Source organism: Rousettus aegyptiacus, unplaced genomic scaffold (genome assembly GCF_014176215.1).
Source record: "Rousettus aegyptiacus isolate mRouAeg1 unplaced genomic scaffold, mRouAeg1.p scaffold_m13_p_2, whole genome shotgun sequence".
Lineage (NCBI taxonomy): Eukaryota > Metazoa > Chordata > Mammalia > Chiroptera > Pteropodidae > Rousettus > Rousettus aegyptiacus.
The window spans coordinates 157,681,480-157,697,854 of NW_023416295.1; the positions used below are offsets into that span (position 1 = coordinate 157,681,480).

Sequence of the window (16,375 nt, forward strand, 5' to 3'; positions counted from 1 at the left end):
AAGAAGGAAGGAAGAAAATGCATTACAAAGAGAATTGAATATGCCAAGGTTGGGAGGAGTCAAAATACCTGGTGTGGGTTTTTCAGGGGCTTGAGTGTGGGAGGGTCACTATATAAAGTGGTTTGATGTGGCTAGAGTGTAGAAGTGGTGGAAGATAGGGGCTGTTTTACCAAAATGAGGAGTCTGGATGCGAGGAGCTCACTAGGGAAGACAAGCGCCTGAATTTTGGAAATGAGAGAGGGAGTCATGGAATATTGTAATGGCTTGCACAAATACTTTTCAGGTAAAATCGAAGAAAAAATTACAAATTGAGAGTGGGAGCAAAAGGAGAGAAAAAAATCTGGGTTGCTTAGATTTCTAGAGTAAAGAAATCTGGGTGGATATTTTTTTAACCATATTTTCTTAGATTTCTGAACGTAATAGTAATAAATACTCTAAGAACACTTAACTGTAGAAAATGAGCCACAAAATTAAAATTACCCATTATCCTAGTATCCAAAGATGGCCACTATTAATATTAGAATATGTATTTTTCCAGATTTTTCTATGCAAATGATCTTTGAGTGTGTGATTTTTTTTAACACAAAAGATATACCACATAGAGTTCTGTATGTTTTTCACCTAAATTTATCATGAGTCTCTTCCTATTCATTACTCTTTGAAAACATTATTAATAAGTTAATATTCCATCATGTATATGTATCATAACATAACCATTTTACCATTATTGGATAATTATATTGTTTCAAGATACTATTGTAATCAACACTGACATAAATCCATATTTAATTGCAACTCTGAATTTTCCTTAGAATAATTTCTAGAAGGGAAATTAGTGGGTGAAAGAATGTGCAGATTGATGAATTTTCACATGTGAATACACCCCTGTAGCAAGCACCCAGATCAAGAAATGGAACATCACCAGCACACCAAAGCTCTTTCTTTTCCTTCAGTCACTTCTCTGCACCCCAAGGACAACCACTATTCAGAGTTATAATAACTAACTTATTAGCTTTATCTATTTTTATACTGTAGACACTGCAATTCCATTTGTATATGTTCTTGTCTGACTTTTTTTTTTCTTTCTGGTTTTGTTAGATTCATCCATATTGTCATGTGACAATTTTTTTATCTCTCTATAGTATTCCATGTGAATATGTGACCGTTTTTAAAATTCATTCCACTATTGATAGTCTTTGTGTAGTTTTCAGTTTGTGACTATTATGAGTAGTGCTACTGTGAACCTTTTAGTATATGTGTTGTTTGAGCACATTTCTGTTGGGTATATACTTAGAAGTGGAATTGCTGAGTCATAGGAAATGCATATGTTTACCTTTTGTAGATATTGCCAAATGTAATTCCAAATATTGTACCAATTTATACTCCCACCAGCAGTCTCCAGGTCCTCTATATCCTCACCAACTTTTGCTAATGTCGGTCTTTCTTTTTATCATTCTGGTATCTCCTCTTGTCTTTAAATTGCATTTCCCCATAAGAAAATTGAATCATTTTATGTGTTTATGAACCCATATATCCACTTTTGTGAAGCCAATTCAAAGGTTTTTTTTTTTTTTTTTTTTGCATATTTTTCTATTGGGTTATCTCTTTTTCTTACTGATTTGAAGAAGCTCTTACATATGATATATAAGTCTTTTGCTGGATACACTGTACCGCAAATATCTTATTTCAGGAAACAGAAAGGGATGGGAAGCTATCTGACTCATTTAGAAGGCAAGCAATAAAAATGTTCATGGATCGGAAGATTTATTGCAAAGATGTCAGATCTCCCCACATTAATCTATAGATTCGAAATAATCCCAATCAAAATCTCAGTAGGTTTTTTTAAAAAAACTGAAATTGACAGGCTGATTCTAAAATTCATTCAGAAATACAATTGACCAGAAATAGCCAAAGCAATCTTTAAGGAAAATAAAGCTGCAGGGTTTTAGTCTATCAGATACTAAGACCTATTATAAAGTTATGGTAATTAAAATAATGTGGTATTGGCACAAGAGTGGTGGAATTGACCAATGGACAAGAGAGTATCTAGAAACAGAGGTACATATACAAGGTATCCTGATTTATGACAAAGGCAACACTGTAATTCAATGAGAAATGGAAAGTCTGTTCAGTAAATGCCAGGTTAACTGGACATCCATGTGGGAGAAAGAAATTCATCGACCTTTACTTAGTACCATACAAAAATCGGTTCCAGATGAATGGTAGATCTAAATGCAAAAAAGTAAAACAAAGCTTTTAGAGAACATATCTTTATGCCCTTAGACCTCTTTTAAGCCCTAAGCATAAAAGAAAAGCATAAAAGAAAAAGGTTTAATTGAATTATGATAAAGGTAAGAGCTTTTGCTCATTGAAAGACACTATTAAGAGATTCTAGCTGAAGACAGGCCAGAGTGGTTAGACATCACCTGGGGGATAGTAGAAGATGAGGAACCCCATATCGAGGGTGATCAGATGTGGAGGATGGGATACTTGCCAAAATGATCTAGCAAGATTCTCATTAATCTCTGTAAGAAAGTACACAGATAGGTTTAGGAGAAGGTTCTGGAGCCTGGCTAAAGTTTGGTCAAGCAAATAAATCTTTTTCAATACCCAGGGGAGAAAATTCTAACTCCCAAGGTGGCTTAGAATTCAAAATTAAATACAATCTCAATTGGGGGTGAGGGAGCTATAAGCTTCTTAGGGGAGAATACGTTATTTTTAGGAAAGATGAATGAATGGACCCTTTGGGGAATACATGGGATAGTTTGTGACAAAGTTTGCCTGGGTGGGTAGATTTCTAGCCTTTCCTGTGATAACAGTCCATCTTCCCTGGTTGATGAAACTCCAGAGAGGGTATTTTATGACAATTGAGTTCCTTTTGGAAGATCTATCTTAAGGCAATAAGGGAAGTTCAGTGAAAGCCTTTCTTTGAATATTCTGTTTTTCAAGTACCTAGAGCTCAAAGTAATATGCCAAAGTGGCATATTTGGGGGTGGTAAATTCTGCTACTCTTTAGGAATGACCTGTTTCTCAAAGGTATAGCTAAATTGGTCCTTAAACTATCTAGGCCTTGGCTGGGGATAAGGGGAATGAATGCTGGTCTACCAATTCCGTTTCTTTTGTGGTTATTGCTCAGTTTCGATTTTCTATTTTGGGGGATATTTTGATAGTTTTTTTTGTTTGTTTGTTTTTTGTTTTTTTTTTTTTTTTTTAATTCTGAAAGGCAATGTAATATAGTTAAAGTCGACTCTGGAGCTAGACAACATAGGGAATCCTAGGCTCCAGTATTTAATAGTTATTGTAACTTTGAGCAGTTTATTTAACATCTCTGTTTTTCAGTTTTCTCAATAGTAAATAGGAATAGCAGTACCTATATCTTAGAGCAGTTGTGAGTATTAAATGACTTAATGTAAGGGAAGTACATAGATGAGTGCCCGGAACATTGTAAGCATTCAATAAATGTTAGCTGTTAAATACTTTCAGAAAATTTCTTTTTACACACATCTTTCGGAATTATTGGTGTCTTCTTAGTAGTTTCTCAGTTTTTAGTTTCATAGCACTAATTAGATCTTATTATGTTTATTTAGGGCCTCTCTGTTTATGTTACATGGATTTGCCATAGTATTGACTTACCAGATAGATTTTTCAAGTAACTGGTTACTAGTTGTGTTTGATCAGCTCACTTGAATGTGTTTATGGTTAAATTTTTTTTAATTTTTAAATTTCTACTTTTCTACTTATATTAATTTCCTTTCTTCTGCTTTATATGTATTTATTTTACTGGTCCTCCGCACCCCCCCACCCCAGCTTCCTGAGCTAAAGTCTTAAGTACTGAAAATAATATGTAAGGTTACAAATTTTCCAGTTAGTACTACATTGGCTATATCGTGAGTTTTAAAATGGAATTTGTGTCATGGTTTTGTAATTTCCATTTTAATTTCTTCTTTATCCCACAATTTATTTAATATCCAGGTGTTTGGGTAAAGGATCAATGTTACTGTTAGTGATGATTTTTCTCCCATGTGCACCTCTAGACCTATAATTCCACCCTAGTCATTATGGAATGCATCACCTGTATTCCGTTGTCCTGTGGATACCATTTGTGTTCAGCCAGTGAGAAGAACTTGCAAATGCAAGGTTTCTAAGTCTGTTCAGGCCACTATAACAAAAAGATCATACATCGGGTGGCTTATAAACAACACGAATTTATTTGTCACAGTTCTAGAGGCTGGAAAATCTAAGGTCAGGGTGCCAGCATGGTCATTCTGGTGAGGACCTGCTTCCTGGTCTATAGAAGGCTGTCTTTTCCCTGCGTCTTCACATCAGCATAGGGTGAGGGAGCTCTCTGGGATCTCTTTTAAAGGGACTGATTCCATTGTTGCGGGCTCCAAACACATGACCTTATCACCTCTCATAGGCTCCACCTTCATATACTGTCACATTGGAGATTAGGTTTCAACATGAATTTTGGGAGAGCACAAATATTCAGTCTATAGCGAGAGGTTAGAAGAGAGAGTACTGGAGAGGTATTTATCCCCCTCATTGTCTCCCTGCCAGGCTACCAATCAGTGGTGATTGTGTTCCTATACCTAAAATCACAACTCTTGTTGGGGGACTTCTTTAGCTTCAACTGTTACAGGGTTTCAGTGACACTGCTTCTTTCCCTTGACCTTTAAGCCTTTGGTAAAAATATCCTGCTGTTGCTATTCCTTGGGCCTTCCACTATCCTTGTTGTTTGCCTCAACCCAGCTTACGGCATTGAAAATAAGTGATCGTTTCATTACATTAAACTCTTTTCAGTTACTCCTTTTAAGTATGCCATCCATCTATTCCTTGCAAAGTCTTCCTGCAAGATAATTTCCTTGTTTAACTATTTTGCTGCCCCTGTTCTGTTTTCTACGATTAACTCTGGTCCATTTTCATCCGTGGCCTCAGGTTTTGCTGAGAATTGAATGAAATGGATGTTAAAGTATATTCTTGGTTACACACTTTTCACAGTCCAATTCCTGCTGGTGCAGGCCTGGGCCTAAGAACACTTTAGATAGAGGTCAAATGATTACAAGTTTTTGCAGGATTTTGGTTTCTTTGGCAGTATAGTTCCTTGAAATGTAGTAAGTCTGCTTCTAGGTAGTTTCATATACAAGTAACCATCGCAAAGAGCCCATTCAGACATAGTTCTTAAATCTGAAATCAGTAGATGACTTATTGGTCTGTTTTGGATCTTTTCTCCCTCTCATTCAACTTAATGGCAATAGCCCTGACCATCTGTAATAAGAGGCTTGGGTGAAGAGGCATTTCCCTTAATCAGATCTTAACAGCTCAGCTGGTTCCCATTATTTTGGAAAAGGTCTTGGGAAAATCTAGAAGCCACCTTCTTTCTTATTTTCTGCCTTTTGACATTTCCAGCCATGAGAATCCTATCTTCCCCCCTCGCTCCCCCCCCCCCCCCGCCCGCTCCGTGCCTCCAGTCACTGCTTTCAGTCAGCTTCAGTCTCCAGCCACAGGCGGAGCTTTCTTTTTCAAAGCCAAAAGTTTATTGGGTGTGTCCTCCAAGGTATTGCAATACAATGGCAATAGTTTTATCCACTTGGCTATAGTAGATCATCAGCTTTTTAGTTTGCAGTACGTTTACCTTGCCGTCTACCACTTATCTGGTAAGCCAGTGCAACATATTTCAGTTTTTGCTAAGTCATACCTACTAGATAACAAGTACTATATCAGGCATAGATCTTAGTGCAGAAAACAGAAACCCCTCTAAATGCTATAAACAGAAAAAAATTAATACAGGGAATTAGTGGTTAGAATATTGTTGGGAGGTCTAGAGGATTAAGTTCTATCAAGTTGTTAATGTTCATTAAGTGAAGAACACATGATCATGATCACAGCTACAATCCAAGAATCAGGAGGCATCACTACATCTGCCTCTCAATAACCTACAAAGCTGGTACAATGGTACTAGAACTCAGAATCTAGCCATATAACCAGGAAGCTGGAAAATACATGTTGGAAGACTGCCTTAGAAACATTCTGCTTCCACGGCTTTGTTTAGTAGCGTGCGCCCCACCTACAAAAAAAAAGCCAAAGCAGCAAGAAGTAAACCTGCTTTTTTCCCAACTTCCAGATCTCTTACGAGTGTACGTAATTGTTGGAGCCCAGTGTATATCTAGAACCCTAGCTGCGGGATAATTTGGGCTAATTTTGGATATGCCAAATTAGCTTTCTTGTTTCTTTAATGCTTAAGAGTCACTAGAAGGAAGGAAGGTAGGATGGATGTGGACCAAACCAGTGCACCATAACCAATATTAGGACCTAACCTCTCCTCCCCTAAGAAAATGTAATGGAGATATTTTTGGTATATTTGGTATAATACTGTTATTTTAATGATTTTCAGAGTCAGAAGTTGGACTCATTTTTTATGTCAAGATTTACTCAGAGTTATATGCTGCATTAAAATTAAAATTAAAAATTTTTAATCAAGCAAAGTGTTTTAAATTATTGGAAAGTGTTCCAATCATATTCTTCCCCTGTTTAAAACACTTGAAATATCTTGTTTTAATATCAATTTCCTGGATTGTTAGTTAATTTTACTATCTTCTAATTTCGGTCTTTTGTATTCTCCTTCTAAGGTCACTGTTAAGTCCCCCTAGTCTCGAAGGACTAGGGGTGCACTGAAGGTAGTAGAGGAATTAAGAAAGGGGAGGCAAGAGTGAAGTTCACAGGCCCAATTCCCAGTCCTTGCCCTAGAATTTGACCTTCATTTCATCAGGGCTGGATTCCCTATATACCTTCAAAATTGCATTATCTTGGAGCCTGACTAGGCTGAACAGCAGCAGGACAAAGTTTAGAAAATGAAGGGCACTATGTCTAACATGGATATTAAGCAAAATAAATACTGAAATACCAGTACTGTCATTTTACTGCTATTGTAATCTCTAATTAAGATGTTTGAGTAAGAATTCTCTAGTCACCTGAGTCAGGTGATAAAGGTCTGATGTTGCTCCTTCATAGCTTCAGATTTTTTTCATTACAAATTAATTGCAGAAGCTTTGAGTCATTCATCCTATCTTGAATCCTGCTACCTCTGGAGGGAAGAGTGCCTGAAAATAAGAACTATTTATACAAAGGACTAATAATATTTCTACCTCTTTGCTTTATCTGTAGTGCTTCTAAACGGTTTCTTTGTAACTTCATTATAGAGACAATGTTCTTCATTATAGAGACAATGTTGTCCTCAAGGGAATGTTTACTCCAAATCTCTGTTTTTGGCAACATTTTCTGTCATTGAATTCTTTGGTACCCACTGACATTCTTTATCTTTTCCTTTATCTATAAGTGGAAAAGCTACTTTTTGCCCCCTTCTCTTGATATCTCCCCCCCCTTCATCCTTCTCAATAAATGATGAAATGTTAACCCTTTGTTGGCAATGTGTTCAGGTTTAGCTCTCCACTCCCCCCCCCCCCCCGCACTACATCAACCAAATGAATGTGATAGCTCTGACACAATCTCCCACATTGAGTTGTTTTGTTTTTTAAATCCTCTCTCGCTTGATTCTCCTTTTTTATATTATACATCCCTAAAGAATATGAAAACATTTTTATAAGTATCATTTGTAGATTCTTTTCTGTTTGCATTATTGATTTGACTAATGGAAGGAAATTGTTTTTGTCTGTGAGTATATACATTGACGGTAGTTGCTATTTTGATAATGGAACTTGCTGTCTGGAATAATTATACATATAAAATTTAAGGTATGGTATCATTTTATTTTTCCTTAAAATGTGTCTTCACCTTCCTATAGTATATGAAGCTCTACAATTGTATTATATAAAATAATCTTCTGAATAGTAATTGAGATTGGAAGCATAGCAAAATTCATGATTTTATCACTATCTGTAATAGAATATTTATTAATGGAGTTATTAAATCTTAATCATGTTGACATGAAAGACTGAGCATTAAGACCAAAGCTAGTTTATCCCAGATATGCAGGCACAAACATGAATTACATAAATTCTTCTTGGGGAACAGGTCTTTGCTTTTTAGTCTGGGTCATGTTGTTTCTGCCATTTTGGCTTCTTCATTTATCCTCAGAGTTCCAATATAAATTTTAACATTTTTAAAAAATATATAAACATTCCAAAAGGTAGTAAGTAGGTCTCTCATTTCTGTATTTTGAAAGCACTTAATAAAAGGCAGGTTTCTTTGTCTCAAGCTGTTATACACAGTGCTTAAATTATTTTTTATGATTATCTTGGTGTCTTATATAGTTAAAAACTTTCATTTCTTAAAAGCCTTGTGGAAATGGGACTAGATCATTAGTCAAGAATGACATTTATTAGCGATGATATCTTGAATGAATCATTTAATTTTTTTAAAGCTTGCTTCCCATTTCTTATATGAAAGAGTTGTATCTTTTAGTGTTAAATTATTTTCAAATCTGGTAAGTTGAGGGAGAGTAGGCCCTTAGATGCTTTCATTAATTAAGAAATACAGGAAGAAATTCTGCTCATTTCCAGTCTGTTTTTAGATCGGACACCCTGACTCAATTTTAGTTTTCCTGTTTCTATACCAGGTGTTCACTGCATTCCCAGAAGCGAATCACACCTTAAGGATTTAGAAGAAAAGGCCTCAAACTCAGTGTACTCCACAGTGGCATAGTGTCAGACACTGTACTGACTTCATTGCCTATGGATTTTTAGAGTATTGCTTATATATCTATTGAGACTTGTTATTATTCTCACTGTGGCAGATCAAAATGCCCATCAGTTTTTATTTAAAATAACATATTTGAGGACATCATTTACTTTAAAAACCACATAGTAATTGTTTTAGCTGTGACTGGCCACCTATATCTTATTGTTGGGATTTTGCTCATTAATTCATAACCGTGAATCCCATATGTCTTTAACACCTTTATTAAAGTGGATTTTCTACTTCAGTGTATTATCTGTCTTGCCCTGTCCTTTTTGTTTTACTTTTCCTTACAGATTCTCCCTTTTTAATGAGAGGGAATAGTAAATCATTTTGAGAGAAAGGTCTCTCTTTTATTTCTTAGTGGAACCACAAATTCTGTCTCCACTTTTATTATTATTATTATTATTTATTTGGGATAAGGAAGAAAATGAGATCGAATGTGATCTAATAGTATCCAAACCTCATTCTAATGTTTATTGCTTGTTCTTCAACGCCCCACATTTTGCCAATGTGTCTGACATGCCTCAATTTTTTTCTCCTAAAGCAGTTTAAAATGATAGTTTTAATTCCTCCCTTCGGCTCTGCATTCAGTAGGTGCCCGATATATGCTAGTTGATTAACCAGGTATTGAATAATATTAAGGATAGAGCGAGCTCAGTCCACCATTACTGTCTTCTCACAGTTAACACCAAGTCACTGTTGCTCTTTATTTGTAGTCATTTGAGTGTGTAAGTTGTATAAGTCAGTTTTCTCTCATTGCATCTCTTCATCTTTCTTTTGATGGCCGTATTTTGTTTTGGGTTAATTTCATTGTACTTAAGTATATTTGTACTGTATAGAAAAATTTTAATTTACTCTTTTAAAAACTCTCTGTTGTTTATAACATTTCATGTAAAATTTGTTGGATGAGATGCATTTCTGTTGGAAAATATTAGAAGGCTACAGCCAGGAAAATTTATGAGTTTTGTCTCTTACCAGCTGCTGATTGAAAAAACTTTTAAGTAAACACAAATATTAAGTATGTCTTCTAAAGGCATTTAAAAACCCCCACTCTCCTGATTACTTCTTCTGCAGTTGCCAGGTAATTCTGAGTGGCACTGAAAAAATTATGTTCAGGTTTTTTCAAAGAGCTGCTTCTGATAGGAAAATGCTTAGTAATGATGAAGACACGCCCTCCAGTTCAGTGGCCATTTTGTAGTGTAGTTCTGGAGGAACAAGTGGGAACCATCAAAGAAAGAAATGTACAGATCAAAAGAATATGAGCAAGATGCAGTAAATTTTTCATCTAGGTCAATTGGAGAAATTAGAGCTATGCTGTCTGTGAGTAGTTTAATTAGTTAAACTAATTTTTATGGACCCTTTTAGCCTACTTTGTCTTTTAAATTCTATGATTAGATTTTGCTTTGCTGATATTGAGGAACAATTAAATTAATGCTTGGATTTGGGGCTTTCGGAATAGCAGCCTAGAAAAGTTATGTTGAAATGTGTAAATTCCAAAAAATATTTTGTTATTTTATAATATCTTTAATTTTGCAAAATACTATTCTGTGATATTTTTCAAGGTTAAAGGTGGGGAGGGTAGGAGACAATAAGTGGCTATTTTCAAATTATACTTTCTAATTGAATACTGATTAAAGATAGGTGCAAAGTATATATAGAAACAGTATATTAGCAACATAATAGTAATGGAGAAATTTATTTTTCATTGTAGGGTTTTCTTATGACAGTTTTAGCTCTTTATATACCCAAAGCTTCTTCCTTAAAAATATAGAAAATAGCTACCTTGTGTAATATGATAATAACAGCCTTCCTGATTAGTTTATTTTGTGGTGTTCTGCAGTTAGCCTGGAAAGAAATAAGGAAATCATAGTAATTGACATCTAGAGTTCATCCTTTTTAATTATATATTTTAAAAATGTTGTTCTATACGCAATAATCAAATTTAGGTCTATAGCCCTGGTCAAATATAGGGGATAGGAGGAAGGTGAAAAATAAAATATTTTAAGAAATGAAAAAAAAAAAAAGAATAGTCCTATAGCCTTAAGCTAATTTCAGAGATAAAATATTTTTAAAATCTTTATAGTAGCTAATAAATAGTTTCCAGACAAATTTTCCCCAAACCCCTTTAATGACAGATATCTTTTTCATTAAAGATTTTGTTTTGAAGAAAAAATCTTTTGGAGGTTCTATTGGCATGGTGGAAACTTTAAAATTATATAACTTATGTAATAGTACTTTTTTTCTGAAGAAATTAAAAACTTATACAGATTTTTTTAAAAAAAGTTACCTGTAAGTAATTTGATAAATTCCGTTGTCAAGGGAATGGAAATCAAAGGCTTCTAAAGAGGCACCGATTTGTATAGGTGTGAAGTCTTCATTAACAAAGTTACTTCTACATTACACAATTTGAGATTTCTGTGCCAATGCTTCCAGCCTCCTGCTGCCTTCCGTTAGTAGCTAGCTAACTGTATTTTCCTATTGCTTTTGCGTTTAATATTGACACTCAGAGATCAAATATTATCTGGCATCTGACAATAATAAGCATTCTGCGAGATCTAATTGTATGGCTTTGATATAGTACTGAAGTTTTAAATAAACAAACTCTAATAGTTGAGTAGATCATTAGTTTTGATATAGAAGAGTACACAGGATCATTCTATTCATTTGCTAAACTAACAATTCAACACCTTTTTTTTTTTTTATCAGGCCTTATGTTGGGCTCCTTTTACCTCGTGAATAACATATAAATATATTCTCATTGTAAAAAAGTCAAATACAGGGAAACATTAGTCCTCCCTTAACCCCCTTTTCCTCCTCCAGTTCTGCTTTTCTCCTCAGAAGTAACCACTGTAATCGGTTTTCTTCCAGAACATTTTCAATGCAATTATATTCACATATATACATGCAAATACGTATGTCTAATACACATATTGTATAATTTGACTTTTAAATGTAAATGAGGTTCTTAAATGATTATAGGAGCCAGTATTCTCATGTACATTTAAGCATACTTTTATAATTATATCCATTGAATAGATACCTAGCAGAATTGCTAGGTCAATAGATATATACATTTATATTTTTATATATATACGCCCACTAATAATATGTGATGTATCTGTTTTCTCATAACCTTGACAACACTAAAATGATCATACTTCTTAATCGTTGTCAACTACCAGATAAAAATTATATCTTTGTTTTAACTTGTACTTCTTTAATCAAGGGTGAAGTCTAACATGTTTTCATTTGTATTTACCATTTCTGTATTTTTTTGAACTGCCTCTTTATATCCTTTGCTCATTTTTGCAGTTTTTAAATTTTTTTTCTTATTAGTTTATACGGGCTTATTGAAAATTAATGAAATAGTTTTATCATATGTTGGCCATACTTTATCTCCAATGTCATAGAGTTATTTTTAAAACCCAGTAAACTGGACTTGAAAATAATTTGTAAGGATAGAGAGGATTATTGTTTTTATACTCCCAAGATTCTTTGCAGTCAGCTTTTAGGCTTACATGACAAGAGGCAAATATGTATGGATTATAGCTCATCTGAAACAGAAATGATTGAGAATAAATGTAGATATTATCAGAAGATATATGTTGATCTGTTGCGAATTTTCTAACTTAATCTGTTAAATAATTTTAAATTTGCAAGTCCAGTTTCTGGTTTCAAGAAATCGATAAATTATGCAAAATACATATTAGACCAATTTAATGAACTTATTTATCTTAAGTTATTTGCAGTGTAAGTAACAGATTTGGCTCTCGTCCAGCTGCGTATGTTCCTATAGTTCTATCATTTACATACATGATCTTGGGCAAGTTACTCGGGTCTCTCTCTTCCTCTTACTCTAAATGAGCTCTGGCTCGTAAGGTTATTGTAAAAATGAGATGAGTTAGTATGTAAAAATGCTTAGAACAGCACCTGGCACAGTGTGGGTACTCTGGAAGTGTTTGGTGTCACTGTCATTTGAGGGGGATTTGATAGGGAGGGAGTCAACCAAACAGACGAGAACATACACTGATCATCCTCTTGTGGTTAAAAAAAAAAAAAAGTACGTCTGCATAGTATCAGAATTATCAGTCTCCACTGACATCTCTAAACCAGAGGTAAACACTGCTACAACCTAAGAAATGGTCAGAGGAAGCAAGTCAAGTGCCATTTCCAGATACCCACTGCTTATCGACTTTATAGCCAATGAAACTGCATCACTGGAATTCTTGCTTTATTTTGTTTGTCTGATCTCATTCATAACAGTGCCTACTATGGCTCTATCACCCCTTGGTAAATGGATTTCTAAATTGATCTATTGCTTTTTGATTATTTTTCTTCTTTGCACTTTGTATCTGAAAATTTCCCACTGGTTTCTGCCTGAATTATTCCCAATTACTACTTTGTTAACCCTAGACTAATAAATATAGCACTTTCTTAAGGATGAGTAAACAGAAAAATCATGGAACCTGTTGATCATTAGAACACCAATTCTTTGAAGGTTTGGAGGAGTTGCCACTCTCCAAAATATATTCACAGAAGAAAAAGAATTCAGATTTGTGTATCTAGATTCAAGAGGCTGTAATTCTATGAAACTTAAAGTCACCAGTGAAAGAGGAATAATTTGAAATGAGGACCACCTGAAGAGAGTAAAAATATAATTGAATTAAAAATTGTACCATGCAGGGTCAGCATTTTGGATCTTACAGAATATAAAATCCGGTATAAAAGTATTATTAACCAATCTTTTTTACTTTCTGTATTCTGATCATAGTCTTGGTGCCTTGCTGGCTCTGGAGGAGACTGCCCTCCCAGGGTTAGCAAATTTCCAAGAGTTAGTAAACCACTTACCCCCTGGATATGCGCCTCTCACCTGACCACTATTTACCTGCCTTAATCTTCCCAAGACCAGATACCAGGCTTTGCTAGGGACAGCGCTTATACTCCAGGCCTGTTGACATTACTGAAACTCGTCCATTTTAAACCTGCTTACTTTGCCTTACGCACTCCTCCCCTCAGAAACTACAGTGAATGCTTTTACCTGTAGTTTCCCCCTCTTCCTCCTGACCAATCCTGGTGCTGTCTCATCTGCCCTGTGACGAGCCCTGCCCCCTTCTCTTGGAATCTGTGTGTATAACAGATTATCTTTTCAATGACAGTTGTCTGTGGGCCTCACCACACCTGAGTAATAAACCTATATTTTAAAACAGCAAAATGAACTTGAGAGAGACTTAGTTGTTCTTTCTAGATTTCCTTTTTCCTCAAAGAGGCAGTTATGTGTTATGGTTAAGGGTGTAGGCTTTGGACTCAGACCAGCTAACTAGCTTCACATTCTGCTGGGTGGCATTGGACAAGTTATTTAACCTCCATGTGTCCTAATTTCCTTCTAAAATGGGAGTGTTATTACTAATACCTCTTTAGAATTTGTTGTTAGATATTATAAAACATGTAAATTAGGTATTTTATAAAACATTTTTAACTTAATGCCTAGCCTATAAACAACTCAACAGATGTTAAACATTTTTACTGTTAACTCTGATTTTTTCTAGCTTTTGCTCTACTCTTCCAAAACATTGACCTCTCTTGTCTTCTCACACTTATCTCTAGCTGAGCTCATCTACTCCATATGTGTCCATACGTATATGCTACTATGGGTCTGCCACTATACCTATTTGCTAAAAACTTGAATCTTCATTCAGATCAGGCCACTCTCCTGATCTCTAGGTACTTTAGATCTAAGTTATTCACATTTGAACATCTCACAGGCACCTTTAACTCATCGCCTTCTTCACATTGGTCGCTCCCCACTATTTTATATTTCACTAAATAGCACCACCTCATGTTCAAACCAGAAATCTAGGAGTCCTCTCGGCCCTTTCCTTGCCACCCACGTTCAGTCGTAAATGGATAGATCCTAAATGGGTGGGGAGATTTGCAAACTAAAGAATGTTTTTACATGTTGGAAAAGGGAATAAGGGTTAGGAGTAGGATAAAGGAAGTTATTTTTAATTATATCTTTTAGTTTTAATTTTTAATTTAAAAATAGCAAACCAGTAAAAAAAAAAAATAGAAATTTGTCAAGTTGAGCAGTTGAACTTAGTTTCCTTTTACAAGCAGAAAAAAAATTTAACTTCTTGAATATCCCGAGAGAGAAGTTAATAGTAAAAAACTATAACTCTTGTGCCAGACATATAGTAGGTGCTCAATAAATATTTGATTAGTGATAAATGAACAAATAATGATTGCCATTTAAGTGTTCATTTTTCTAGCCAAATGCATTTTCCAGTAGAATGCTCTTAGCACTGAGTCATTGGCATCTAGAAGACAGAATAGACAGTTCGTGAGGAACCAGAATCAGAATGTGTCCAGTAATGTTTGCAGACTACAAATTGCTTTTCAGAAAGGGTATGCTTACAGCTCTGAGAGCAGCTCTTCTGGGAGAGAGGAGTAGTGAGTTCAGAGTGTGCATCAGGGTTAGTGTGAAAAGAGCATCTAGGGTTCTGCTGGCTGCTTACTTAGCCTGATGCAGGTGTTTGGTTGTGGGCCTGTAGCATTCACAGAGGTGTGTCAGTAGCCATAGGAAACCACTCAGTAAGATGCCATTTGTGGCAGAGGCTAGTTATTTAGATATCTCATTTTCCTACTTACCAGTATGGTCAGTTAGTCAGTTATATTTCTTTTTTTATGTTGAGGCCCCAATAAAAAAATTTTAATAAGGAAATTGTGTATTGGAAAGCCAAAGTTCAGTAGGTGAACACGAAGTTCATTTAGACATTCTCCAAATATAACCAAGTGCTATAATTATTTTGATTTTATATAATATTGATGACTGGTTAAATTTCTAATGCATAAATTCCGAGGCATTTATTTTGAAGGTAACTCATTTCACTCTTAGAAAGCCTATTAAGTTTTTAGATTGCAAATCATGGTAAAATAATCTTCAGTGTCAGTTTTCGCTTTATGAATCTTTCATTCTCTAAAAATAAGAAGTAAACAATGAAAGCAACTCCTGAAATACTTATTTTTTGTAAACTTTTCAATGTATGATTCTTTATACTCTAAAATGGGACTTCCGAACCTCAGCATTATTTACAATTCGAGATGGATAACTCTTCATGGGGCTTGTCCTATGCATTGTCGGATGTTGACTGACATCTGTGACCTCTGCTCACTAGATGCAAGCACCCCTCCACTCCTTAGTTATAAATAACAAATGTCAGTCGAAGGATGGGAGCAAAATCTACTTTGAGAACTATGGAAGCATACTGGGTTTTGGATTTCCTTTTTAACTGTCTTGCTTAATGGTTTTTTAAAAACGTGACTTTAAAAATCATGTAATTGAGAATTGCTTATTCCACAAACTTTACATTAGTTTGTGGAAAGTAAATATGAGTAACTATAATTAGTCATTTCTATGTGCCTCCTAATACCAGTAACTTGAAATCTTGTTGCTGGAGGCTGCTTTTGACATTTGTGGCCCAGGCATTGTTGCAAAGGAAGTTTGCCCACTGTCATCTGAATATTTTTTATGATTGGGTGATTAACTCACAGACTCATTTCAAGATATTGCTAAGTTGACTTTCGCTTTTTGCCATATTCTCTTTCAGTAGATATTAAAAGTATCATTACCATTAGACAGAAATTTATAGACTTGAGGGTTCTATTCTAAAATAAGCTTATCTTT

At 34.9% G+C, this 16,375-nt stretch overlaps 1 protein-coding gene across 16 annotated transcripts in view; it reads left to right on the plus strand.

Moving 5' to 3' along the window:
• VEZT (vezatin, adherens junctions transmembrane protein) overlaps positions 1–16,375 on the plus strand; it is a 56,802-nt gene that overhangs the window by 1,121 nt on the left and 39,306 nt on the right. For 3 of the 16 annotated variants that reach the window (XM_016162783.2, XM_036237226.1, XM_016162784.2), the window contains exon 1: positions 9,122–10,014. The exons of 6 other annotated variants lie outside the window; for them this stretch is intronic. In XM_016162783.2, the coding sequence (XP_016018269.2) occupies positions 9,934–10,014 (81 nt within the window). In that variant the 5' untranslated portion in view covers positions 9,122–9,933. Of the gene's footprint in view, positions 1–9,118; positions 10,015–16,375 lie in introns of those variants that run through there. 7 more of the 16 variants (XM_016162773.2, XM_016162774.2, XM_016162778.2 and 4 more) reach the window with 4 other exon arrangements.